The sequence below is a fragment of the Pyrus communis genome, chromosome 14 (assembly GCF_041283825.1).
Source record: "Pyrus communis isolate YQ-2024b chromosome 14, ASM4128382v1, whole genome shotgun sequence".
Classification (NCBI taxonomy): Eukaryota; Viridiplantae; Streptophyta; class Magnoliopsida; order Rosales; family Rosaceae; genus Pyrus; species Pyrus communis.
Genome location: NC_142578.1, coordinates 4,518,369 through 4,544,637, shown reverse-complemented (window position 1 = coordinate 4,544,637; position 26,269 = coordinate 4,518,369). Strand labels below are relative to the sequence as shown.

General features: G+C 37.2%; 1 protein-coding gene, 1 non-coding gene and 3 pseudogenes across 4 annotated transcripts; 4 read left to right on the top strand and 1 right to left on the bottom strand.

The window, feature by feature from the left end:
• The first annotated feature begins 1,481 nt into the window (after positions 1-1,481).
• Positions 1,482-3,876, top strand: LOC137711863 (protein LATERAL ORGAN BOUNDARIES pseudogene; annotated as a pseudogene). The gene is made up of 2 exons (XR_015955433.1): positions 1,482-1,772; positions 2,874-3,876. The product of XR_015955433.1 is annotated as a protein LATERAL ORGAN BOUNDARIES pseudogene (transcript).
• Positions 3,877-12,241: 8,365 nt separating this feature from the next.
• On the top strand, positions 12,242-13,304 carry LOC137712075 (uncharacterized; annotated as a pseudogene).
• Positions 13,305-14,684: 1,380 nt separating this feature from the next.
• Positions 14,685-17,438, top strand: LOC137712357 (lysM domain receptor-like kinase 3; annotated as a pseudogene).
• A 902-nt stretch (positions 17,439-18,340) lies between these two features.
• LOC137712547 (AP-1 complex subunit mu-2) lies at positions 18,341-21,749 on the top strand. Its single transcript, XM_068451624.2, has 11 exons — positions 18,341-18,797; positions 18,996-19,142; positions 19,275-19,337; positions 19,432-19,608; positions 19,693-19,796; positions 20,138-20,245; positions 20,361-20,457; positions 20,650-20,747; positions 20,869-21,010; positions 21,123-21,245; positions 21,339-21,749. Exons 1-11 carry the CDS (start codon positions 18,669-18,671, stop codon positions 21,435-21,437), a joined length of 1,287 nt encoding a protein of 428 aa, XP_068307725.2. The 5' UTR covers positions 18,341-18,668; the 3' UTR covers positions 21,438-21,749.
• Positions 21,750-21,883: 134 nt separating this feature from the next.
• Positions 21,884-24,845, bottom strand: LOC137712548 (uncharacterized). 2 transcript variants are annotated; one of them, XR_015955773.1, is made up of 2 exons: positions 23,852-24,845; positions 21,884-22,076 (listed from the first exon to the last, which is right to left on the bottom strand). It is a non-coding gene; the product is annotated as an uncharacterized LOC137712548 (transcript). The 2 variants fall into 2 exon arrangements; XR_015955774.1 differs by having other exon boundaries at positions 21,884-22,593; positions 22,943-24,839.
• Between the last annotated feature and the right edge of the window lie 1,424 nt (positions 24,846-26,269).

The window sequence follows — 26,269 nt, the reverse complement described above, 5'->3', positions numbered from 1 at the left end:
TCGTTGAAAATGACGAACAAGTGTAATTAAGGTACCGTAGACAATATAATCTGATTGTAATTTCTTTTTTTAGCTTTGATACCTTTAATAATAGAATAATGACTGCAATTTCAATTGAAGAAGAAGTAATTAATTAAAAATATGGTTAGCAGCAATTATGATAATTATTTTTTCCGGAGAAAGAAGTGAATAAGGGCGAAGTAAGGATGGCGGAAAAAATGTGTATGAGTAATATTATTCCAAATGCTTTCACTTTCAAAGTTGTTTCAAACTTTCACTTTCAAGATTTAATTTCTCATTTCTTCCAAATGCTTTCCTTTTCTTTCTAACACAAAAAATGAAAACTAAAAACTAAAAATAGAATTGGCATCAAACAAGCTCTATATATTTCTAATTCGGGCTGAAGCTATATGAGTAATATTATTCAGTTAACTGCCGCATATTTAATGAGTGTTTGAGTTATAAACTTAGTTAAGAATGTGCACAATTATTATACTTGTGAGTATCATGCATGCAGCTGTGTTATGACATTGGATAGGACTGAGGGAGATGTGATATTCAAGAAATATTTAAAATTGCAGTGGGAGTGGCCTTATTGCTTACAAAAACCATTTTGTTGGACTCACTATTGCACTGTTTGTTGGTGATGTTCGATATATATCAGATGTTCAAACAATACATTAATTGGACTATTTTTTGCTCTTATCTAACCCTAAATATATCTCCAAGACATTTATATACACCAATGAATATGGTTCTTTTAAAGATCAATCTTGATGCTGAAGAGTTTTTACTATATGCTTTGACCTCTTGTCAAAATTACACACATATATACACTTCTCCTTTTAATTAGTATATGAAATAAATTTAATTAATTGTGCAGTGGGTATTAGCCAATTAGGGATATATGTGTGCGTATCATGTATACACTACATAATAGCAATATAATATCACCAAACCAAAAAGCAAGTGTATATAAGTATATATACATACATAGATTATCTTCGGTGATCATCAATATTATTATACATGGCTTAAGGTACTAATCATGCAAGATTATTATGGTATAGTTTTAATGTTTGTTTGCAACTACCCTCCTATTAGAGTCATGTTCCTCATTTGTAATAAATATTTTGTCTGCTTCTTTCATGAATGAAATATATCTTATTCTAATAAGAAAAGAAACAGATCATTGCTTAGTTATGATAATCATTTTTATATTTCTCCAAACGTAATAACTGAAATATTTCCTTTCTTGTCTCTGTATGTGTCTGTATATTTGTATGTGTGTGTTGTGACTGTTGTCTGAATGAATGAGATTAAAAGATGGGGTGGAATGAGATAGCTAGAGAGGAATTGGAGACATCCTCACATCCTTTGATATTATTATTAGATGCAAGGTCATAGTCATTCTTTTTTAGTGTACCTCCCATTTATTACTTTGTTTTTTGCCTTCATTCCTTCTCACATCCACTAAATACTCTACTCTTTGCCTCTTACTCCTAGCCTCTCCCCCCATTACCTTTTGTCACTACATTTTCAGCTGCTCTCTCTCTCTCTCTCTCTCTCTCTCTCTCTCTCTCTCTCTCTGTTCCCTCCAATTAGGGCTTCCTCTTTCAGGTATATCTCGCCTCCAGTAACAAATCTTTTATGCTTTCCCCTTCAATTGGCTAAGTCTAGCTAGCTAGTAGATATATATCCTGGAAGGAGCAAAGAACACATACAACTAGCTCTTAATTACTTGCAAGAGCTCCACAAGGGAAAGAAAAAAGGTATAAATTTCCCTTTTTACATGTTAATTATATATATTCTACATAATTCCATACTGTGGTTTCTATTTCTTTTGGAGGGCCTGCGGAGCCTGAAGGCTAATTAAAAAGATATATAACTAGATCGATCTTAATTTTGGGTTTAGCTTAAATTAGATCTTAATTTCCATGTTCTTGGACCTTAACTCCAAGATGTGTAAACATATACCTATGATGGGTGAGTTTGCACTAGTCAGATCCCAGTTTAACTGATTAATTTGGAAATTAAGGATTTATGATATCATATGCTGATGACCCTATATAATTTGCTCACGCATTTCAGTTCTGCGTCTAATGAAGTGGCTGAGTGGATGGTGGGAGAAGAGAGAGGGGGTAAAACTAATAATTAGAAAAGACAAAATTGGAAAACGAAATTAAGGAAACATGAAGATGGCCCTGCAGGTAGAGCGATCAAGGCAGCTATCACATGTAAGAAACTAAGAATTAACTAAACTACCTTAATTCTATTATTAAAAAAATGGAAAAGGCTAGATGATGAGAGCCAAGAGAAATTAATTGAGAATTTCCAGATTCAAGAGATAGCTAAGTTGCATGAATTAGTAGAATATATATATATATATATATAGAGAGAGAGAGAGAGAGAGAGAGAGAGAGAGAGTGAGAGAGAGAGAGAGAGAGAGAGAGAGAGTAAACTGAGAAAAGGGAGACGGTGGTGGTGTGGTGGGTTGGATGAGATGGATTTTTTTATTTCTTTCATATTAGTGTTTCATTAAACTCTAGTAAGCACATAGATTATATACACACCTATTTTTGTTGTTGTTCTGATCGTCCTTGATGCATCTAACGGATCAATTATACACAAAAAGGGAAGTTAAAACTCAGAAAAATAAAGGAAAATTATATAGTAAAAGTTTCAACTGAGTTAGATTTCTAATCTAGTTGTTATAAACAAAACGTTCACACAAAAATAAGAAAGAATGAAATAAATAGTTCTTTGGCATTAAAATAGAGAAATGTTCAGTAAAATAAAATGCATACATGTTTTTTTTTTTTTTCATTATCCTAAGAAATAATGGTGTACGGTGTTAATTGTTTAGAGATTAGTTTTGGTGTGCAGTGAAATATTTTAAAATGGCATCCTCCAGCTCCTCCTATAACTCTCCATGCGCTGCCTGCAAGTTCTTGAGAAGGAAATGCATGCCGGGCTGCATTTTTGCACCGTATTTCCCACCAGAGGAGCCCCAAAAATTTGCAAACGTCCACAAGATCTTCGGGGCTAGCAATGTCACCAAACTTCTTAACGAGCTCCTGCCTCACCAGCGTGAGGACGCCGTGAATTCCCTGGCCTATGAGGCCGAGGCACGTGTCAGGGACCCGGTCTATGGCTGTGTTGGTGCCATTTCTTTCCTCCAAAGACAGGTCCAGAGGCTCCAGAAGGAGCTCGATGCCGCTAATGCTGATCTTATTCACTATGCCTGCAATGAACTCACAACAACTGTGTTGCCTCCTCCTACTACTGCATCAATGGCCGGGACATATTCGGTAATTCAGCCGAATATGGATCCTCAGAGAAGGTTGGTTGATCAACCTCATCATCATCATCAGTATTACCAACAAACTAATACCACAACTAGTAATGCTCCTGGAGTCGGTTTCCCAGTACCTTATCTTCCATGGAATGGAGGAGGAGGAGGAGGAGGTAGTGGTGATGGAGGAGGAGAGGGCAGAATGTGATTTGAGATTTGGGGTTTTGAGGTTTGAGACCCTAGCTATAGCTCATCAAAATAATTGACAGAGGTAAATAAAATCCAATTTAGCTAGGGTTTGGTGGTGTCAGTCATGTGTGGTATACTATAGATATATGTTTATAATTTGTTGTAGTAGAACTCAGCTGGGTCTCTATGCCTAGCCTCACGTGTAGTAGTACTGCTACTGTGATCTTCTATATTTATAGCCAAATAGATGGCTTTAGTAGTTTCATTGTTTCCCAAGCATAACTTGGTGGGTTCGTTGCTAGCTGTATACCTGAATTATATATTCTTCCACCTAAATAAGGCTTTGCTTAAATCAATAATATTGGATCATCTAAATATGGCAATTGTGTCATTATAGTAGTGCAACTATACATATATGTGCAGATGCGCATGGCATGCAGGGTTGACATTCTCTGTCACAAATGAAGTGTTTATATGTACTTAATTATAACCAGCAATACAAGTTTGTATAAACATTAATTAGTATTGATAATTCTTTTAATAAAACCATTGATGATCATACGGATTAAAGAGGATTATCTTGTGTGTGTGCCTAAGTATATAGATGGGGTTATAAGTATATAGATGGGGTTAGTTCTCTTTTCACCCTATATATTCTTCCCATTGTTTCTGCTGCTCCTTTAATTGCATGTTGTGATGAGGACCACTTCACATGTTTAAATAATTTGAGTAGCTCTCACTCATGCCGCTGGTTTTTCAATATTAAATATAATTAACCTAACTAAGCTAATCATGGTCCTATTTATCTTTTGATCACAAGTTTCATTTCATGGAGTGTGTGTGTGTGTGTGTAGTGTGCATGTGGCGAAGCTAGTTGAAACTTCTTAAAAGCATTAGCCTTTTGGATATTTGAAAGAGGAACAGTGTGAAATTCAACCTTTTGTGCGTGCATATTCCAACTTGTTTGAATTGTAGTGTTTATCATGTAATTGACAATGTGAATCTGTTCCTCCTCCAAATATCAATTCAATACATTATTTATTTTGTATATAGAATAAGTATAGTTGCAGAGATATCTTAAACACTAGCACGTACAGTCTCTCCCTCATTGGATCCGATACATAAATCACTGTAGTTGTTGTCTTCCAAGTACCAACTGGTACTGACTCTGTCCCTCACTCATCTGCCCCCAAAGATTACCAGACATAACAGTAAAACCTTTGATATAAAAAAGTCTCAACACAGTACTAACATTATCATACCTCTCTCTCTCTCTCTCTCTCTCTCTCTCTCTCTCTCTCTCTTAATATAATGATTAGGTTAATTACACTAAGCAAATGTCTAATTTTCCAGTAGGAAGCAAAAATCAAAAAATATTTATAAACCCTTCAAAGCTGCTGTTGAAACCCTGCAAAGCAATCAGGTTTTCTTTTCAAAGCAGAAATTGGGGTTAGGGTTTAAAACGAATTAACTGACGAAGTCAACGAGCAGCATATTCTATCCTTTACTCAGTAAATTAAGGGTATGGCAACAATTGATCAACTAGTGCAAAATAAGGCATCATCATATTACGATTAAACTTTCTGAGATTCGACCAAATATTGTATGATATCTGATGGAGAGAGAGAGAAAAAGAGAGAGACATTGATTTGAATTTCCTTATATTCTTGGACTACTACTGTGAAATTCTTTTCATTCCATTCTCTCTCTCTCTCTCTCTTTCTCTCACATGCATACATTGATATGTTTTTCGTATTCTGTAGCGGCACCAAACTTTCATCATAAAAAACACGCACACCATCTTTTTTTTCTCTCCACTTTTCTCAGTCCTCTCTCTCTCTCTCTCCCCCCTCTCTAGAACAAACAAACCCACAGGAATTTACACTCATTAAAATCAAGAAAAGTTAAACGTGTCATCTCTCTCTCTCTCTCTCTCTCTCTCTCTCTCTCTCTCTCTCTCTCTCTCTCATACAAAACACACATGTACACGAACAAATACAAACAGAGAGTCTGAATGAATGAACCATCTGGAGGTGGGTCAGCAGTGGTTCCAGTGAGAGTCACGTCCATTGTCCTCCAACTATAGTCGTCGCCTCACCTTTTTCTTCCTTGGAAATTTTGGGCCAACCAAATCCAATCTTCTCATCTCAATTCCACATACCCCATATTCAATAATTATTTATACTTCAACAGATGAGTAATTGGCTGGTAACCTGGTAGCCTGATACCAATATCAAGTTACAATACGTTAGAGAAAAACTTGGGTAAAGGTATCAATATCACATGATTAGTGAGTGACTTTGTCCACTGAAATAACAGAAGTAGAAGAAGAAAAAAATCAAGTATATTGTATGTCACGTGATGTTACTAGCTAATTCATATGCGTGCCTGTTATCTTTTAACTAAGCAATGACTTGGACAACTAATCTTTCTATGTGATAGACAGGGAAGTTCTTACACTCAGGTGTTTCTTGACTAGTATACTAGTTTATTGACCAAATATAGTCAAAAGATCAATAAAAGATCAACTAAATATATATCTAACTGTTACCAGCTTCTGAGTTTGGTAAAGTAATCATCAAAACACTTTCTTACCATTTTAAATCATCTCCCAAATAACAGATTTGCAACGTAGGTATGATACTTGATCGATATAGCTACTGTCAACTGTGGGTTGAGAGGACCCCTCCGCTGTGGGGAACAAGTATGGCTTTCTGAAATCGTTGTTTGCCTTTTTTTTTTATTGGGTTGGAGTTTTTTGGGTGCAATAATTATTATTTCAGAATCCATCAACCCATCAATCTTCTTCTCTGCAAAGACGTGGAAAAGAAGCAAGGAGCTGGTGAAATATGGCAGGAGAGGCTTTTTACTATTAGCTATAAAGGACAAGGAAGACAACAGGACGTGGAGCTCCTATTTTCTGCCCCCACCAAAAATTCTGCATGTTCCTACCGTTCGATTCATGAGTTTTACCGAAGAAAGTACTGGTGCAGCGCTATAAATATACTCGGCGCATGTATCTTTTAACTTAGGTTGTAACTTCTTTTTCACCTTAAGGACGGCATACACAATTACACATTACCAAATCTTGAATGTTTTGCAGATATATATAAGTTATTGATTAAAGGGTCAAGAATGATTATTAGATTAAAGAGATCGTGAACGACTTCTCTTAGAAGATTATAGAATATCAGAAGTTTGAAAGAAACTCTCAACTTTTAATGAATAATGATGATAAGATCATTAAAATACGACAATGTTGTTTAAATAGTCATAATAATATGAGAAATTCCCAGACCTTCCAAGAATTCAGAAGTTAGTGGAAAATTTTAAAAGCTAATTCTGACCTATTAAACGTAACTAAAATCTAAAAATCCATCTCATATTATAGTAATACAACGAGTTGGAATTGTCTCGTCGTGCCCTCTAAAAGATATCATCGGCTAGAAACGGATACCAAAAATTCAAAATATAATATTCCCGGCCCGTACAATCACTGTTAGCGTCAAAATTTGCCACGTCAATATCGATTTCTAGAGTCATAAAACAAAATGACCTTGTCTTTGATCAACAATTATTAATAGGGTTGGGATTGGTGAACACTTATTTTTTTTACAACACTTTGTACTGCTTATTTCGTAATTTCATTTTAAACATATGCCTATATTTCAGTTTATCATTTATGAATTATTTTTATAAAAAAAATTAGATAAATTAATATCTAATTAGGCATTCTTTTGTAGTGCAAAAAATGGATAAATACGATTTTGCAAAGAAACATTATAATGATTATCATTCAATCTAACGGTAATATGATTTCAGATTTAAACGATTTTTGGTATACATGATTTTTAAGAGAATACTTAAAAGATAGACGATTGGATCAATAAAATACATTACAAAAAACAAAGAGTGCTACTATTGCCACCCCTCTATCTTATTTCTACACCCACTCTTTATTAAAAAATTTAATTACCAATTTATACTCACGTAAAATGTCAAACAAGGACTAAGGGAAAACAAGATCATATTGTTCACTTCCACCCACACTCCCAGCAACTCGTAATCTCAATTCCCAAACATCTCGTCGTCACTTTATTCCTTCTAAATTTTAATTTATGTTTATTGGATCCTAAATTATTGAATCACGAATTGATCTGTGTATTCGTCGAGTTCGTCATAATACAAATCCCAAGCACACTGAATGCATCAAGCCTTATATGGATGTCATCAAAGTTTCTTTCTCTACCGATTTCACTTCTTATTCTTTCGGTTTTGATTCTATGATTGGTTGAGCAACTGATTCTTCGTTCTATTGTTGCATCGCCTCCGTAGTCAACCATGGGGATCGTCGGGATGGTGGTAAAAAGTGCAGAAGGGTGGTTTGTTTTACTTCCCTCTATTTCAATCACATAAATATAATCATTTTGCTTATATTAAAATATTATTTAAATAATTAAAAAAATAGATGAGAGAACAGGCTAGAGAAGCAATATGGATGTCGGTTTCTGTGCTTCTCATCGGTCAATAATGGCTATGGGAAGGGGTAGGATGCGGTGGTGAACGGTGTCAAGGGTGGAGATTGGAAGGGTACTTTGGGGATAATGGTGGGTGGGAAGATAGTAGGTTATTTTTCTTATTTTTTATGGTGGGTGGGATTATAACGTCGGTGTAGAAATAGGACAATGGGATGAGCCTAATATGTGTGTCAAAAATTGTGTGTTCCCCATCCTAACCCTTATTATTGAATAAATGACTGCCATACACGAAAACAGTGAATTATATTTCATTTCCGTTGTCAACTCATCATCTTCATTTGCACTTCTCTATTCACAAAATGTTGAATACTTATTTCTTTTCTTCATTTTAATCAGGAAAAATGCCATTAGTAAAATGCAATAAATAAAGGTAGAAAAATGCCATTAAGTGAGTCAAGCTTCACTTTTGATCATGAAAGGGTGGCCCATGCAAATAATCATAGCCAATCCTATTTTCCATGCTCAATTATCCGGGTAGCCACTGTACCTAGCCATATGAACATGATGGAGAAGCTCAAAATCAAATATTATTGTAAAGATATATACCGGCGTTTTCCAGAGGCCGACATGCATATTTGCATCCTATTAAAAAAAAAAATTATATATTTGCATGCTTTCCCTTTCTTTCACTTTTTCAGTTAAAGCAGTTGATCCAACAAATATAATTAATTTCTATGGTCTTACCTAATTTTTCAAACTTATATCAGCAGCAATCAACTGGTTTGAATCTCACTTTTTCTAAATTTTCCACTAATTAAGCAATTATATGGAATGCTTCTGTCGACAGAACCATATTCAATATCTAACAGGGATGCAGAAATCGTTTTAAATTCAAAATCAAAACAAAAAAAGAAAAAACCAAAGGAAAAGTAAAGAAATAAGAACTAAGAGACGTGAGACCCAAATACAGTTAACATAATATCACAATTTCCAAGTTGATATATGGGATGCTTGGTTTTTACCCGTGCATCTCGAGTTTGAAACTCCCCACTCTTCCAAATTATTGAAAAAGTTTCGAACTATCTTCCCTCTCCTTAATAAAAAAAATGGTAATCATACACATATTTAGAGCCGCGAGTGCATCATGGCCTGAATCTAATGGATAATATATAACTACGATTTTTAAGAAATTTTTTAAAATTAATCTACTAACTTTTCTAGCTAAAATAAATAAAATTGATCATAGAGACACACACACATATATATATATATATATATATAGTACTACTCAATCATAGAAGTGTATTTAGGAATTAGGATACATATATCACAACACATGCACGAGGTTCTAGAAGAGGTGTGTGTATGTGGCTAACAACCACTGAATTGTAAGCACATCGATCGATCTTTACATTATTCCCTACAATGCTGGTGTTTATTTTATATGAATATTATAAGATGAAAAGTGCTTCTTGTTTCAGATTACCAATGATGGCAACCATGATCATATGGTGGCCTTCAAAGCGATTATAAACAAATAAACCCAAGATTGTGGGTTCAAGAAAAATTACACTTTCTTTGGGTACATATTCTGCCCTTGAGCAATCATTTTATCAAGTCAAACCGTAATCTTATGCCTAGATATTACACAAGAATCCCAGCTGATATATCTTCATATCTTAATCAAGAATATAAGTATATATTTCGTTATTCCAAAGTATATAACACATATCAAGTAGTGCTGATCCCTTTATAATTTTACTGTTAATTAAGGGGAATTAGGAATACTAGCTCTAGACTCTAGTCGTACGTTAAGTGTTACTTTCGAATAGCTATGGATCAAATTTTGACCAGGGAAAGAAACACCATTTGTAATAAAAATTGCATCAATCTAATAATATTTGAATTGTGTAGAGATTTACAAGTTTAATAGTAGATCCAACATAGTCCATTTCATAACGATAATTACTAGTTGTGAGAATGTGAGGATAAAGTCTTACATCGGTGAGGAACCAAATCATGTAAGAGCTTATAAGAAGTTGGGTTGGACCCCATATTGCCAAGTGATTTTATAGTGAAACCTCAACTTTCTCCATGGTATCAAAGCAAGTTGTCACATATGTGAAGCCCAACGACTACATGTGCTCCACATAACCGATTTATGATTTCTACGTGCTAGGCTTGAAAGTTCACCACATGTGAGGGGTGTGTTAAGAATGAATCTCACATTAATAGGAGGAAGGACCATGCATAGGTTTACAAGTAAGTTAGGCCACTTCCATATTGCCAATTGATTTTATAGTAAAACCTCAACTTTTTCAGTAGCCGTTATATTCCCATTATAAAAAGAAAACACAGTAATAATTTGAGTGGTACATGAATATATTTTCGATCTTAAGGAGAATAATGTGATGCAATTTGATGTCATCAAAAGGAGAACAATGTTTTTTGACATTAAAAAAAAATAAAAAAAAATAAAAAAAAGAACTATGCAAAGGTCAAGGCATGTACTGAGGGCCAAGCAGTATCTGTTTATGGATGATGCTTAAACTTGGATAATAAGTACATTCCCAAACGCAGCCCACCGACGGACTTGTGTTGAAGTAGGATCCGACCCAAATTGTATTTTCTCCACTGTGTAGCCTTCATAACAAGGGAGCGTAACTAGGGCGTAACGATGATCTATCAATTCACATTTCAATAGTTGAAGGAGAGATTAAAATCCAAATTTGTGTGTTTCTAAATTGTTTTTAGATTTGAACCCAATGCTAGCAAACTTCACATATCTGAACACAATTTTATGTGCTTTCACATTTTTTTATAAGAGATGAGAGAATATGAAGTGTAGGTATTGGATTCTAAGAGATGAGAGAAGGATAACGCCGGCAATGAACAATTTTGTTTGTTTTTTTTTTTTTTTTTTTTTTTTCCATTCCAATTCGTGTTTTAGGTTTTAAAACTGGGTGCTTTTGATCTGGTTAGACAACAACATCCAATGACTCATAAATCATAATATATTAACATATGAGTATTATACTAGGCTTACCATTGTTTTTTTTTTCGTTTGAAAATGAGGCTTGTTGATTTTAAATAAAACCAATTTGATGAAAATTATGGGATATTTTTTTCCTTTTTACAAGAGATTAAAAATCATCGGTTATCAGACCATGTGTTCGATATTCTTTGTAATTTCACACCAAGCTCAAAAACATGCAAGTTCCAAATGCACACTCTACAATTCCAATCCCCAATTTCACACCAGCAAATTGGAGCCTTCATACGTTCCAATTTTCTTTGGGGCTTAGGATCCTTAAGACGCCCGCTTTTTTATATATTTGGCACGTATTTTATAGGTCTTCTTCATAATGTATTTTAACGATTTGAATTACTATGTTTTAGTACATCATTCATAGATCGTCCTTACAAAAATTAGAAAAATCCAAAACCATTAGACATTCATTTATAGTGAAAAAAATATACAAATATGGTTCTACGAAGAAACACTAAATTTAATCTGACAATCATATGATTTTGGATTTGAATGATTTTTGGTAGATATGATCTTTGAAGTAAGACATAAAAGATAAACGGTTGGATCATTGAAGTACACTGCGGAGTAGGTCCACACAAACGTGTGTCAAAATATATGTCAAAAGCACGTGTCCCCGAATCATAACCCTTTTCTAGAAGACTTGAATTATTTATTTTTTAAAATAATAAGCATTCAAATGTAAATACACCTAATGTAGCAAACCTAAAAACATCAACAACCTATCAAGGCATCAATGCATCATAATGTGAATAAAATTTGGTTAGACAAACTATGTAATTCATACAGCACCTCTCTCAAAAATATAAGATTCAATCTCTGATTTTTATTAAATGTAAAATCTATCTAATTAGGGAACTTAACAGAAGTTTTTCTCTGTAATATAACACCATTTGCATGTCATTAAAAGTTAATTAAGTATGAGCACTAACTGAATTTAACTTGATTCGTATGCTTACCATTGTTGAAAATAAACCAATCGGTTCATCAAACCCTATTAGATTTGGGTGTTCCTTGCCAAAAACGCACATTGCCATTTGCACCAGACCACATTATCCATCCTTCACAAATTAAAATTCTAAAACGCAGAAACCAACGAAAGATTGATGACATATCACCGAACACTCCAGCTCCTCTCTCACCATGCAAAGCCTCACTCTCCATGCATCCAACAAGTGTCCCCCACTCCCTCCACGTGCCCCCCTCCACAGATGTCTTTCTCTTCCTTTAAAATCCAAACCCTCCTCCTTATCTTCCTCTCAGTCTCTCATTTCACATCCTCCACCGATCAACCAAACCCAGCAAACCCTAGCTCTCTCAATATCTCATACAATGGCTGATCAGCACCACTACCGCCAGCAGCAACCACAGCACCAAGGTTACCAAAGTCGCATCCAGTTCGACAACCCACAACACCAAGGTTACCAAACTCACTACCAGTATGACCAACAACAACGCTACCCCTTCGAAGTCGGGAAAAGCTTCCGTCCACAAAATGGCTCCTCAGCTTCAAATCTTTTGACAATTGCCACCCTGGTTCCAGTAGGGGGAACTCTGCTCTTGCTTGCAGGGCTCACACTGGCCGGGACCATCATTGGGCTGGCAGTGACCACCCCGCTTTTTGTTATCTTTAGCCCGGTTTTGGTCTCGGCTGTTGTGGTGGTATTCTTATCTGTGACGGGGATATTGACTTCGGGGGCTTTAGGGGTCACGGCCCTATCGTCTTTCTCTTGGTTGGCCCATTACTTGAGCCGGTCTCATCTGCCCCAGACGATGGGCCAAAAGGTGCAGGAGACAACGGGATATTTGGGCCAGAAGGTGCAGGAGACGACGGGGTACTTGGGCCAGAAGGTGCAAGAGACAGGAGACTTTGTGGGCCATAAGATGCAGGAGACTGGAGGTCAGGTGGGCCAGATGACTCAGGATGTGGGCGAGACTATCCAGAACAAAGGCCGAGGAAGTTGAAATGACCCAGGAAGCCAGGAAGGTGGCAGGGATCTAATAAACAGAAACTGGCAGGGCAAAAGAAGGCGGCCGGAGCCGCGACGGTGTTAATGTTACAGTCAGGACATGAAGATGGAGAGTTGATCATGCATATATATTATGTATATGGGCCTCAATGGCTAGTGTCTCTCTCTCTTTTGTACGTGGTTATCTTTTGGTGTCTGTGTTTGTATGTGTATATCTTTTTGGTGCTTGTGTTACCTGGTACCGGTATGTACTAACCGTTTGGAGTCGATAGTTGTGGTTCTATGGATTTATGATGTAATAAATGGCCGTGCTCTTTTTTTCAGCGCTTGGTTCTTTTGTTTTGGTTGGATTATGAATTTCCAATTCTTCCTTGTCACTTGCTAATGGATTTTGATGCAACTAATTTTTGGCTTGTATCTCAAGTCATGTTTGGTGATATTAACGTTACTCACACTAATCAAAATAAGTCAATCATCAATAATTACATAATTTAGTTTAAACATTTGGTCCTCTGCATTACTCAATATTTTAACATTTAACATTTATACAGTTATCCTAATATAAACAAGGAAGAGTCACTTAGTACTGTATAGTGATATTCTTCTTTACTTCTTCTTTACTTGTAAGTAAGTAGTTTTAGATTTGATTTTTGTCAAAAGCATATTTGAACCACGTTAGTGCAAATCCAAAAAGGCACTATGGTATTACTAGCCATTGTGAAGCGATTTGCACTATGGTATTACTAGTCATTGTGAAGCTTAACGGCCTTCTTTTAATGTAGATAATATTATTTGTTAGAGAAAAAAATTATATATATATAAAACAAGGAAGAAAATGAAAGATGACAAATAATAAGAGAGCAGACGCATGATCGCCTACAAACTTCCATGTAAACCCAGCCTGCTTTATTCTTTTTTCAGACCGATTAAACAAAGCACAGAACTTAATCCTCCTTTTTTAATCCCTTATTAATCCCAAGTCTATGTCTTAAGACATTCTTTATCTTCAACTACTTGCATGTTTGACATAAAAATATTTCGTGAGTAAGATTTAGCTCTGAGTACTTATCAAACAGACATTAAGATGCTGCCAATCCTCAGACTGCAGCCTATCATCATTTGAACACTTGTTCAAGTTTTCAGTTCTTTAGATTATTATTGGTTTTTATTACCTAATATCTTTGGAACTTTTTTGTTGGATGTGCTTGTTGTAAAATACTTTTAAGGTGTGAGGTCATTTTGAAAAGGAGACACCACGTTTGATTTTTATTTTTTTTCATTGCTATCTAAACAATTAAAAATTTAACAATTCAAGTTATTTTTGTTTCTGGTAAAAATCTGTGCAAAAAATATAATTGGTCTGTGGTGTGGCCGGATTGCCTTTCGAAGTTGGCCTCCCACCGGCCACACTGCTACGTGGTAGTGTGAATGTTATTCTTGTGTAAAGTGGTGAATACTTTAAGTAGTAATGCGAAGAAACTCAAAATTGCTTTTCGTTTTTCTTTTATACGAGCGATATTTTACACTAATTTATTTAAACGATGAGAAGGAAAATTCAAACTTAGGTGATTGAATCATCTTCACATTTCATTTAAAATTGACCTCAAACATAGTATAAAATGACAAAGCATGTAAAGCCAAAACCAGAAGCTATTCTTACTCACCTCATTTCCAATGCCAAAGATCATAATTTCAGCGTGGAAATGGCTCCTTCAAACCAAAAGTTCCATTTTTTTCTCAATTCTCCTGACCACTTTGTTCCACACAAATGTTCTCTCAGACAACACTACTGGAATAAGTTCACTCCATCTTGCTCTACTTCTCACCACACCCAGACTTGCAATTCCTCTCTATACCACGTCTCAAAAGGCCACACAACGGAGGAAATAGCCACCTTTTACTCAGTAAACCCATCCAACATCCACCCAATTGTTCATGACAACCAACACCCACAAGACTATCTTCTTTCTGTTCCTTGCACTTGCAAGAACATAAGGGGCACCCAAATTTACCTCTATGATACAAATTACCTAGTGAAAGAAGGAGACACTGTTGGAAATGTGGTAAGTGAGTTTTACAGTGGGCAGGTAGTGAAAATTGGGGGAGAGGAGCAGCTATTTACTGTGGAAACATGACTACTTTTCACCTTGTTTGTGGATGTGTAGAGAAAAAATCACAGGAGGTTGTGACATACACAGTTCAAGATCATGGCACTCTGTCAGATACTGAAAAACTTCTCTCTGCATATGAGAGTGAGATTCAGAATTTGAACAAAAACTTCATTCAATCCCCTAATTTTATAGATGTTGGGTGGGTTTTGTTTGTGCCAATGGAGCTCAATGGACTTCAAGCCCAGCAGCAAGGTAGTGCCTCTTTTTTTTGCTTCAAAATCGTAACGAAATTGCTATTGACACACCAAAATAGTCATACTTCACTCTTTGTTCTTCGATATTTCTCTTAGGGGGAAGTGCATGATGACTATTTTGAAGTGTCAATTACAACTTCTTGTCATAAATGCTCATTTTCTTTAAATGAAGTACGATAAATTGACCAATTTTCTCGGTCGAACCAGGGAAGACACTCAGTTTGGCTGCAATTATAGGCATAGTGTCAGTTGTTGGGTTTCTTTTGGTGGCGACATTCTTCATATTTCTTCTCATAAGATACAGAAAAGGTAAGATCACAGAAGAAGAAGAGGAAGAAGAAGAAGAAGAAGAAGAAGAAGAAGATGTGAACCAAAATGCAAAAAGGCGCTTTTCAATGAAGCAACAGTTTTTCAAAAGGCAAATGGAAGGTAAGACAAATATCTCAACTCCATCAGAAAACAATTTTATTGGGTTCACTCATATCAATTTCTAGATTAATATATTAGCATAAGAATGTGACACAATATTTGCGCTTGCTACAGAAACTTTTGAGAATGAAAGGCCAGTTATATATACGATGGAGGAAATCGAGCAGGCCACGAGTAACTTTGACGACACCAGGAAGATTGGAGAGGGCGGATATGGCAGTGTTTATTTCGGTGTATTAGGAGAACTGGAGGTAGCAATTAAGAAGATGAGATCTAGCTGAACAAAGGAGTTCTTTGCTGAGCTCAAGGTTTTATGCAAGATCCATCATAACAATGTGGTAAGAAGAAGAAAAAAGAATGTAAAAGATTTTGGTCCCATTTGGGACTACTTTCCATAGGATGCACTTTTGGAAAGAAAAAGAAAATGATTGTGAGTAGAAGTGCTTCCTAGGTGCTTCTCCAAACGCGCTTCTAACATCGAAGCACTTTTAAGTTTTTCTGCCAAACATAGTCAGAAACGCTATTAACCGTTTCAAAAAATTTTGTAAAAGGAAAAGTATGTAACCGAATCTTTATTCTTAGGTGGAACTGCTGGGATATGCTAGTGGAAGTGAGCATCTATGTTTGGTATATGAGTTTCTTCAGAATGGCTCTCTCAATGATCATCTCCATGATCCATTGCTGAAAGGAAACCAACCGCTTTCATGGACAGCAAGAGCACAGATAGCACTGGATACTGCAAGAGGAATTGAGTGCATTCATGATCACACGAAGAAGCGCTATGTTCGCCGTGACATAAAAACGAGCAACATTTTACTTGATCAGGGACTCAGAGCAAAGGTAGCAGATTTTGGCCTAGCAAGGTTAGTAGAACGGTCAAACGAAGAAGATATTGTAGCAACACGCTTGGTTGGGACGCCGGGTCACATTCCTCCAGAGTAAGTAATGCAGGCTAGTGGTTGTAGTTTTAATTATGTACTTACTTGTCAAGGGATTAAACCTATGAACTCACCCTAAACCACTACTTTTTTTTTTTTTCTGCAAGATCTGTGCGGGAGCTACAAATGACTGCAAAAACTGATGTTTATGCATTCGGAGTGGTGGTAGCAGAGCTAATAACCCGTCAGCGTGCAATTTTTTGTGACAACCGAGAACCGAAAAGGATGAAGTCACTCATCTCAGTTGTAAGTCAGCTAATTAAATTCTTAATCAAAGAACCAATCTTTGTTCCAAGTGACTCGGAATTAGCAACATTTTTCTGCTTTTTATGCAGATATACGCAGTTTTCAAAGAAGAAGATCCAGAAGCTGCTTTGGAAGCTCAAATAGATGGTAACATGAAAGGAAGTTACCCTATGGAAGAAGTCTACAAGGTTTGTGCAACAGAAAAACGAAAACTAAAAACTTATAACGAAATAGTTAACAAACGGACTCCAAGTTTATGATACGTCTATTGTATATGTCAGATGGCGGAAATAGCGTTGAGGTGACCAGAGATGAAAGACATTGTGCAAACACTCTCCCAAATATTGACGTTCTCAATTGAATGGGAAGCATTGCTTGGAGGGAAGAGCCAGGTCTTCAGTGGCTTACTCATGAGTGGAAGATAGTACTTGAAGGTCAAGTACAAATTGACTATTTGAGCAAAGGAGGTGTACAAGTGTTTAAAGGTCGTTCATGTTCAAACATGCCAAAATCTTCAATTGATATGTTGAAAGTATCGTTCTTTTTTTTCAACGGTCCAAGGAAAACTGAAATGCTAACGTCACATCCAGTTTAACAAAAATGTAATACTTGTCTCGTTCCTTTGAGAGTAGCCAGTACTACTTATATGTCAATCACAATTTGACATAATTTTTGCGTAAGTGCCAAAACAATGATTTGTTGGAAGAGAAAACAACTCGTTCTAGAGAATGAGCCGAGTAGTGTTCTTATTAGCATCCAGAAATGAAAACTTCAAATTAGAAAAAACACCGAGTCCATTAAACAAAAAAAAAATGGTGTCTGCATCTTATATAACAAAATGGAAAAAAAAACACAAAATTTCGCCATAAATTTATAACTCAAATAGTTAAAAATAAAGATGGTTTGACCATTGTTGCTGGAGCTAGAAATCTGGGAGAGAACAGCATCTCTGTAGCTGAGGCTTTAGCTTTGAGGGATGCTCTTTGGTTGGCCAAAGTAAAGGGCTTCAAGAACGTTTGTGTGGAAGGTGACTCTAAACTAGTCATTGATTAAAGGCTTCTGCTCAACCCCTTTCCGATTGAAAAACATTGTTGAAGACATCAAGTGGTTGACAACCGCTTTTGACTCCATTTCATTGAACCATGTTTACAGGGAGACAAATTTTGTTACGAATGCAGTCACTAACATTGCTTTTAACTTTAATAATTTCCATGTTTGGGATATGACTTTACCTTTAGTAGCAAGAAAAACTTTCTTATTTGATTGTTTTGAAATTGGATGTGATTCCCATCATACTATCTAGTAATTTATTTTTCCATGTAAAAAAGTTAACACAAAACTTTTGCATAAACCCACTATAAAAGCCCACATAATTTGCTAAGTTGGGCAAAAGAGAAACCAGTTTCATTGGGCTTTTCTATATATGGCTATTCAGAAGACTGAAATATGAAAAGTATGACTAGCGGCAAGATCCATTGAATTTCATCACCAACAGCTCAAATTTGCCCGACTTTTATTTTAATTGATTAATTACATTGCTCTTGATTAATTCAAGCTTCAAAAATTCATATCCAAAATTTCATTGCTCTTGATATGTATAGTGTTTATGCCATAGAAATCAGAACCAGAGAACAAGATAGATTGGTTTGAATGATCCTTGGGTGGTGGTGAGTACTGGGTCGGATCCAAATCTCTCGATCTTCAATCCGATGGCCGGCGCCGCCTCGGCGCTTTTTCTGTTGGACATCAAAGGACGAGTTTTGATTTGGCGCGACTACCGTGGCGATGTCTCTGCTGCTCAGGCTGAACGCTTCTTCACCAAGTTCATCGAAAAAGAGGTAATCTTTTATATGTATATATACACACTCATATATATCTATATCTATATATATATATATATATATGCACACACGCATATATTCAGCTGCAATTGCAATTGGGTTGGCATCAATTTCTCAATCGGAATAAAAAGTTTCAAACTTTGGCAAAATGTAGCTGAATCGTTTGCGTTTACTGGAAAATTTGTATTTTTTCAGGGCGATCCGCAGTCGCAAGATCCAGTGGTGTACGACAATGGAGTCAGCTACATGTTTATACAGCACAACAATATCTACTTGATGATTGCATCGAGGCAGAACTGCAATGCTGCTAGCTTGCTGCTGTTTCTGCACTGTGTAATCGATGTAAGCACTCTTCAAACTCTCTCTTGCTAGATTTTTTTAGCTGTCTTTGGTGTAATGTCGCCGCCATTTGTCATAGATTATTGCCCGTGTGGAGGTTTTCATGTGTTCCGATATGTTTGTTCATGTTTTCAGGTGTTTAAGCACTATTTTGAAGAGCTTGAAGAAGAATCGCTAAGAGACAACTTTGTCGTTGTGGTAATTGACTTGTAAGGTGTTTATAGGTAGAATGATGCATAGAATTTTGATGGTGGTATGCGAAATTTCTAATAAAACCCTTGTCTGTTGACAGTATGAGTTGCTCGATGAGATTATGGACTTTGGTTTCCCGCAATTCACTGAAGCGAAGATTCTTAGTGAGTTTATCAAGACTGATGCTTACAGGATGGAGGTGACACAACGTCCTCCCATGGCTGTTACAAATGCGGTGTCTTGGCGCAGTGAAGGGATACAGTTCAAGAAGAACGAAGTAGGTTGATCCTCTTTTCATGTTTACCGTTGATTTATTAAATTGCAACTGCAGTGTCATGAATCTCCGTTCATTTTCTATCAGGTCTTTTTGGATGTGGTGGAAAGTGTGAACATACTTGTCAACAGCAACGGACAAATTATACGGTCAGATGTCGTAGGAGCCCTAAAGATGAGAACATATTTGAGGTGCAGTAACTGCATTTGCTACAAAGCCCACTGAATGAAATGTTCTTGGACCAACCCTTCGTAAATGATTAGGATTTGGAGATTGCAGCTCCAGCATAATTATTAGCATGTTCCTTCTTGAGTTCGTCACTTGATTGACCTTTTTTTACATACGTCACTTGATTGACCTAGATCGCACCTAATTATAAGGCTAGTGATGCTAACTTGAGCCTGGAAAATGAGTAATTATTGAAAAGTAACCTAAAAATTTGTAAAGACTATTGGATTTTTCCCTGGGATAGTGTAATGTTTACTAACGTCATGTCGGAAACTGACTGGTTAAACTTTCTCCATTTTTTTAGTGGTATGCCCGAGTGTAAGCTGGGATTGAATGATAGAGTGCTGCTAGAGGCGCAAGGTCGAACAACGAAAGGAAAAGCAATTGATCTGGATGATATTAAGTTCCATCAGTATGTTGCCTAACTTGCTTTGCATTACTAATTCATGTCTCTATTGCTTCATTCATAAGCCATGTTACATGCTTGCAACCTTTTTGATTTACTTTACTTTTTCCCACCCTATTAGGTGTGTGCGTTTGGCTCGATTTGAGAATGACCGGACTATATCCTTCATACCCCCTGATGGAGCATTTGATCTGATGACATACAGACTCAGTACTCAGGTACATTTCATGTTTTATTCACCGCTAATAATATACTTATTTCCCCATGTTTATAGATTCTTGTTAAGTTTTTGGTAACTAAAGGGAGCATAAGTTAATCAATTGCGGAGATCCAACCCCTATTTACATGTACGTTTACATTTGCTCAAAATATGAAGCAGAAACGACCATTTGTTCCTTGGATGATTTCAGGTGAAGCCTCTTATCTGGGTGGAAGCACAAGTTGAAAATCATTCTAGAAGTCGTATTGAATTCACGGTAAAAGCAAGGAGCCAGTACAAGGAGCGCAGGTAAAAAGAACATTTGTTGGGTTTTCCAGCATAATGAAAACTAACATTTTTACACATTCAAAAGTTCATTCTCGAGTGCCACTATCCGGTTCTCACTGTAAGCTATGGTTACTTCGAACAGCACGGCTTCAAATGTCGAAATTGAGTTGCCTGTGCCCGCTGATGCTACAAATCCTAATGTCCGGACATCAATGGGATCTGCTGCATATGCTCCTGAAAGAGATGCTTTGGTCTGGAAAATTAAGTCTTTTCCCGGTAATAAGGTAACAATTCGTCTAAACCTCCATATGCTTTCTCCTCCCCTTAAGTGTATTATTGATTGCAAAAACGCTCGCAAAGATAATTTTGACCTTGTTTCTGTATTAAATTGCTTAGGAATACATGTTGAGAGCTGAGTTTATGCTCCCTAGTATAACCGCTGAAGAAGCGGTTCCCGAAAGAAGAGCTCCTATTCGAGTGAAGTTTGAGATACCGTACTTTACTGTCTCAGGAATTCAGGTACGATATGAGTTTCATTATTGTCTCAAATGGGTTCCATGGTGTGATTGGTTCAAACTAATGTGCCTATCCCCCCCCGTTTGAATCTTTTAGGTCCGATACCTAAAGATCATCGAGAAAAGTGGCTACCAAGCTCTTCCATGGGTGAGGTACATAACAATGGCTGGCGAGTACGAACTGAGACTAATGTAAACGCAACTTACATATCTTGCTGCATTCAATCGCGTAAATAGAATACATTGCGTGGAGAGTTTTCTTTCGATACTTCTACTGTTACCGGTACAGTCCTGTATCCGGTGATCTTTCTTCCAAAAATACACAGCATCGATGTACTAGTTTCTTCATTCAAATTTGTTACAATCGATAGCAGGAGATTTTGTTTCGGACCCAAAACTTGCTTTCCTAAAGTAGGTTATACATCGTGTCGAAGAGTTGTGTTTTTGACTCAGTAATTTTGTTATTGTCATGCTTGAATTATAAATGAAAAGCTCTTATTTACTTTCATGTGAAGCTGTTTTTGGTTATGCTTACTTGGAATACAAGCTACATGATGTACCATTCCACGTGTTTTCAGCGGAATAGAAACCCCATTAAGCCGCGTTATGGACACACCGAAAAATTGCTCTGAGAGAGAGAGAGAGAGGAAAAAGAGAGAGGCATTTCAATATTAATTGGCAAACCTACAAATATCTTTTAGGGTCAGTAGTTTAGCTACATATCATAGCACTCCAAAGCTACAGGATGAGGAAGGTCCGCACAGGCTCAAACCCATTACAAAAACTGAAACAATATGCAAGGCAGCAGCATTCCTCAAAGTCACATCTAATAAACCTGCAACACGAAAAAAAATACAAACAATGGGTTCAAGTCAACTTCCAAGCAAGAAGAGAATGAAAGATCAATCTGACAAAAAAGTGTAATTTTCATAAATGAAAGTGGCAACAGCAGCAATTCGTTAAATAGATAGTAGAAACGATCTTACAAAATCATGATTGTAATGGTAATATAAGTTATACAATCGCGCTTCTTTACTTCAACTGATTTCTCCAATTAAAAGAGAATGTTTGGAAAAAAAATTGTAAAGCTAAAAGAAGCAAAACGTCTAATCTAACAAAATCGTTTGACAAAAAACAAAAAACAAAAAAAAAACAAAACAAAACGTCCTAACCTCAACTCCTATGTAAAAATAAAGATTCACAAGAATTTTATATAAACCTAAAAACTAAATGCTGAAGTTTGTTATGACTATTACAACTGCAATTTTAGTGCCCGAATCTTGAGTTAAAAAGGATAAGAAGTTGTGAGGGTCGTGTGTTTTGACTCTTGAACGATGACATATTGGGGGTTACTAAGGGCTGGTTTGGTATTGCTATGCTTTGAAAAAAAACTGCTTCTGCTGTGCTGTGAGAATAAGCAGCTGTGAAATAAAGCAGCAGAGTGTTTGGTAAACTTTTTTGTAAAAGTGCTTTTGAAAAAAAAAAAAAACAGTATTATAGTGTTTGGTAAACTTTTATGTAAAACAGATGTGAAAAAAAACCAGTTTTTCAAAGCTGGGTTTTGCAGCTTCTTATTTTTGGCTTTTTTTCATTCAAAACTATGAAAAAAAGCTGAAGCTGAATGTTTACCAAACACAAAAACAGCTCCCAGCTTTTTTTGATACCAGCTTTTTTCAGAATCACCTCAGTACCAAACCAGGCCTAAGAATCAGGATATTTGTATCATGATTTATTTTTGTTTGTTCGGGTGTTTCACCCCCACCCCCATTTTACCAAGACTGGACATTCTTACAGCAAATAGAGGGACAATTGTACAGCAACGTTCGCTAAACATGACATCCAACAGCTATTCTATTTTCTAATCACTTAAAAGTTAAGATGAACAAGCCCAAGACTTAAAAACAGGATGTACTAACTGGTTCTACAAAAAAGGAGAGTAAAATTAGCATCTAAACTTTACAGTGACAACTAGAGGGAGAGTAAAATAACATACCAAGACTACTACACAATGATGTTGGACAATGACACAACTTTTTGCAACAGCAATACGACCAATACCATGCGATCATACCCCATTTCTATAGACTATAATATGACAAATCCTTTATATATGTTACGCATATAAGTGCAATTTTCCCATTAGTGGACATCAAAGGCTGTCAACTTGTGAGTATTTAGACTAGAACAGTGATATAGGATGGAATATCGAGTTCCAGATGAGTTGTGTGCAGCAGAATATAACATCATACTATTTCATAAAAATACATTATGGCATTCACAACACAAAGAATAGGCTTGCAGGTCTTGAGATTTGGTGTTAAAGAGGAGAAAGAAATCTCCTTCAACAAACAACATAGAATTCGGCAGCAGAACTAAAACAAGAATAGTCTTGGTAGTTCTCAATGGTCCCTCTCGTCGCAATGTCATAAGGTTCCATTCAATAACTGAAATTGCTATAGAAACCATTAACTTTAAAGACTACCAATGACACACATAGCATATGCCAAACATCCAACACCACAACAGGAGATTATGTATATCATCATTCAGAAACAGATGCCAAATCCAACGGTTCAGAATTGAAACAAAACAAATGAAGTGAGGAAGTACCAATCACTGTTGCTGCTGATTTTGCTGCTGGTTCTGAGGGTTGGGTGGAGGTGGCATTCCAGGACGAGGCGGTCCAAACATATGCATTCCACCGCCAGGTGGAGGAGGCATTCCGGGACGGGGTGGGGGAGCTTGCATTCCGGGGCGAGGTGGAGGCGGTGGACCCCTCATCATCTGCCCAGGCGGCGGAGGTCCCATAGGCCTCTGCCCAAACTGCATCTGTGGCGGGCCAGGGAATTGCTGAGGTGGACCCCCACCAGGAGGCCTAGCAAACTGAGGGGGCGGAACACCAGGAGGTGGACCACGACCCATCGGAGGTTGCCCGGGATATCCAGGCATCTGCCCGGGTGGACGAATCACTGGAGCGGCCGGGTACGACATAGGCGGCGCGGAGAGGTTCGGAACTGGCGGACGCGAGATCTGGGGCTGCATCATACCTGGGGCTGGTCCACCGACGCCGCGAACCGAGCCAGAGAGACCGGGCTGGGCCTGGGCGAGAGGAGCAGTGGGGATACCTCGTCCAGCGGCGCGGCCCAATCCTGGACCAGCCAAGGCGGCGTTACTGGCTGCCTTAGCTCGAGACTCTTCCTGAGGAGGCGGGCCCTCGACGGTCATTGACACGACCTCTTCGCCCCGGAGGAGAACGAGGCCTAGTGTCCGGCGGTCGTCGCGCTCCTCGTTGGTCTTCTTGCCTTTCAGTGGTGGCAACTTCCGGAACTCCTCGCAGTCGCCGAGGACGAGGTTCATGTGGCGATCGAAGGCCATGAACTTGCCGACGAGCTGCCTGCCGTCTTGGATCGTCACTCGCATCCGATAGTTTATGAATTGCAGCATCTTGGAGCTCTTTGACATCGACATGGTGGCGGCGGATGGTGGCCTCTGCCGTCCTCCGCGCTCACAGCTTCTCGGGGTTTTGGAAACGGAGAGGAAGAAAAGAGGATTTGAAAACCCTAGGGTTTTGGATGGGGGTTTTTTTTTAATTGAATTTAGATTTAATCCAAGATCGGAATGGATTTAAAATTCAAGTTAATTGTGCAGTTGGTTGACCCACGAGAAGGATTTGGGCGTACAACCGGCCCAGGATTTGGGCCTACAAACCCCAACTCTTTTAGTTAAGAGAAAATATTTGTGGATTTGGATTTATCTTTATTGAATTTACATTGCTTATTTTCAAGGGTAAATTACATAATACCCCTTTAGGTTTAAGGTCTATTACAATCACATACAATATCTTTAGGGGTCTGTTATCCACACATCCCATTTTACTTCTCACACACCTCTTGATAATTTATATCCGTTGATATTATTCAATTCATCCGATCCGACGGTAAAAATTTGAAAAGGTGTGTGAGAAGTAAAATGGGATGTGTGAATATCACACCCCATTCTGAACCCCAACAAGCTAGCATGTTCCCAAAAGGATATCCAGCTAGTAGCAAAATAATAGTTCCTACTAAGCTACAAATCCAATTGAGAGCAAAATAACAATTCATAACTAAGCAAAAAAAAAAACAGTTCCTAGTTGCTGCCAACATTCACAAAAAATTCCAGCCACTAGCAAAAAATTCCAATATCAAAAAACCCAGTTTGTTCTTGTATAGCAACACTTTTCACTTTCTTGGTTGCCTTTTCTTTCTCTTCTTCACTCCTCCATTTGTTTGAACCTCTGAATTACCTCATCCAGCTATGTTTGATGCCTACATCCAATGTTCAGTACAACATATCCAAATCAACAACAATATAGGCCACAAGTTATCACAAAAGAATATGCACATCCAATGCATACAAGAGAATCCCTAAGTTATCACAATATAGGCCACAAATTCATTTACAAACCCTAAGTAAATAAAACAAGTGAAACAGTGCTTACCTTAGGTTTCATTCCCCTCTTCCTTGGTACACCACCTGGATTACTAGATGCTCCATGTGCAGAACTTGATGCCTAAAACAAATTAAAGGATTTCAGGATTAATAAAGTCTTAAATCAACTTAGAAATCATATAACTTTATACAAGGTTATATGTCACCTCTTGTCTTGTAGGAAAATGCCTATAATGAGTCATGGTATTGTGGCCCTTTTTTTTACATATTCCACATTTGACGGTCCCTTGGCCTTTCCTTGAGAGCTGTTGTGACTGTGGAATATCTCCACTTATGTTAGTGGCCTCATTTTGTGTAGGATTAGCTTCTTTCTCCTTTTCTACAGCCTCTTTGTTTCTCTTCTTCTTGGGTCTTCCAAGTTGTCTAGTATATAGAAGGGGCTGGATAGGTGGATTTTCAGTGACCTCCCACATTGACATCCTATTCATTGGCTAGATCAAGTGTCCATATATTTCTAAGTACATGACCTTGGGATAACAAACATCCACATAGTCTTCACCAACTACTTCATCACCCATTTCATTAGGCACTTCTTCA

Bases quoted from the DNA above. Each gene is read 5' to 3' on its own strand.
- LOC137712547 (XM_068451624.2), top strand. From the start codon at position 18,669: ATGGCCGGCGCCGCCTCGGCGCTTTTTCTGTTGGACATCAAAGGACGA. The intron at 19,338-19,431 runs GTAATTGACTTG...GTCTGTTGACAG, and splicing joins GAGACAACTTTGTCGTTGTG to TATGAGTTGCTCGATGAGAT. The intron at 21,011-21,122 runs GTAACAATTCGT...TAAATTGCTTAG, and splicing joins AGTCTTTTCCCGGTAATAAG to GAATACATGTTGAGAGCTGA.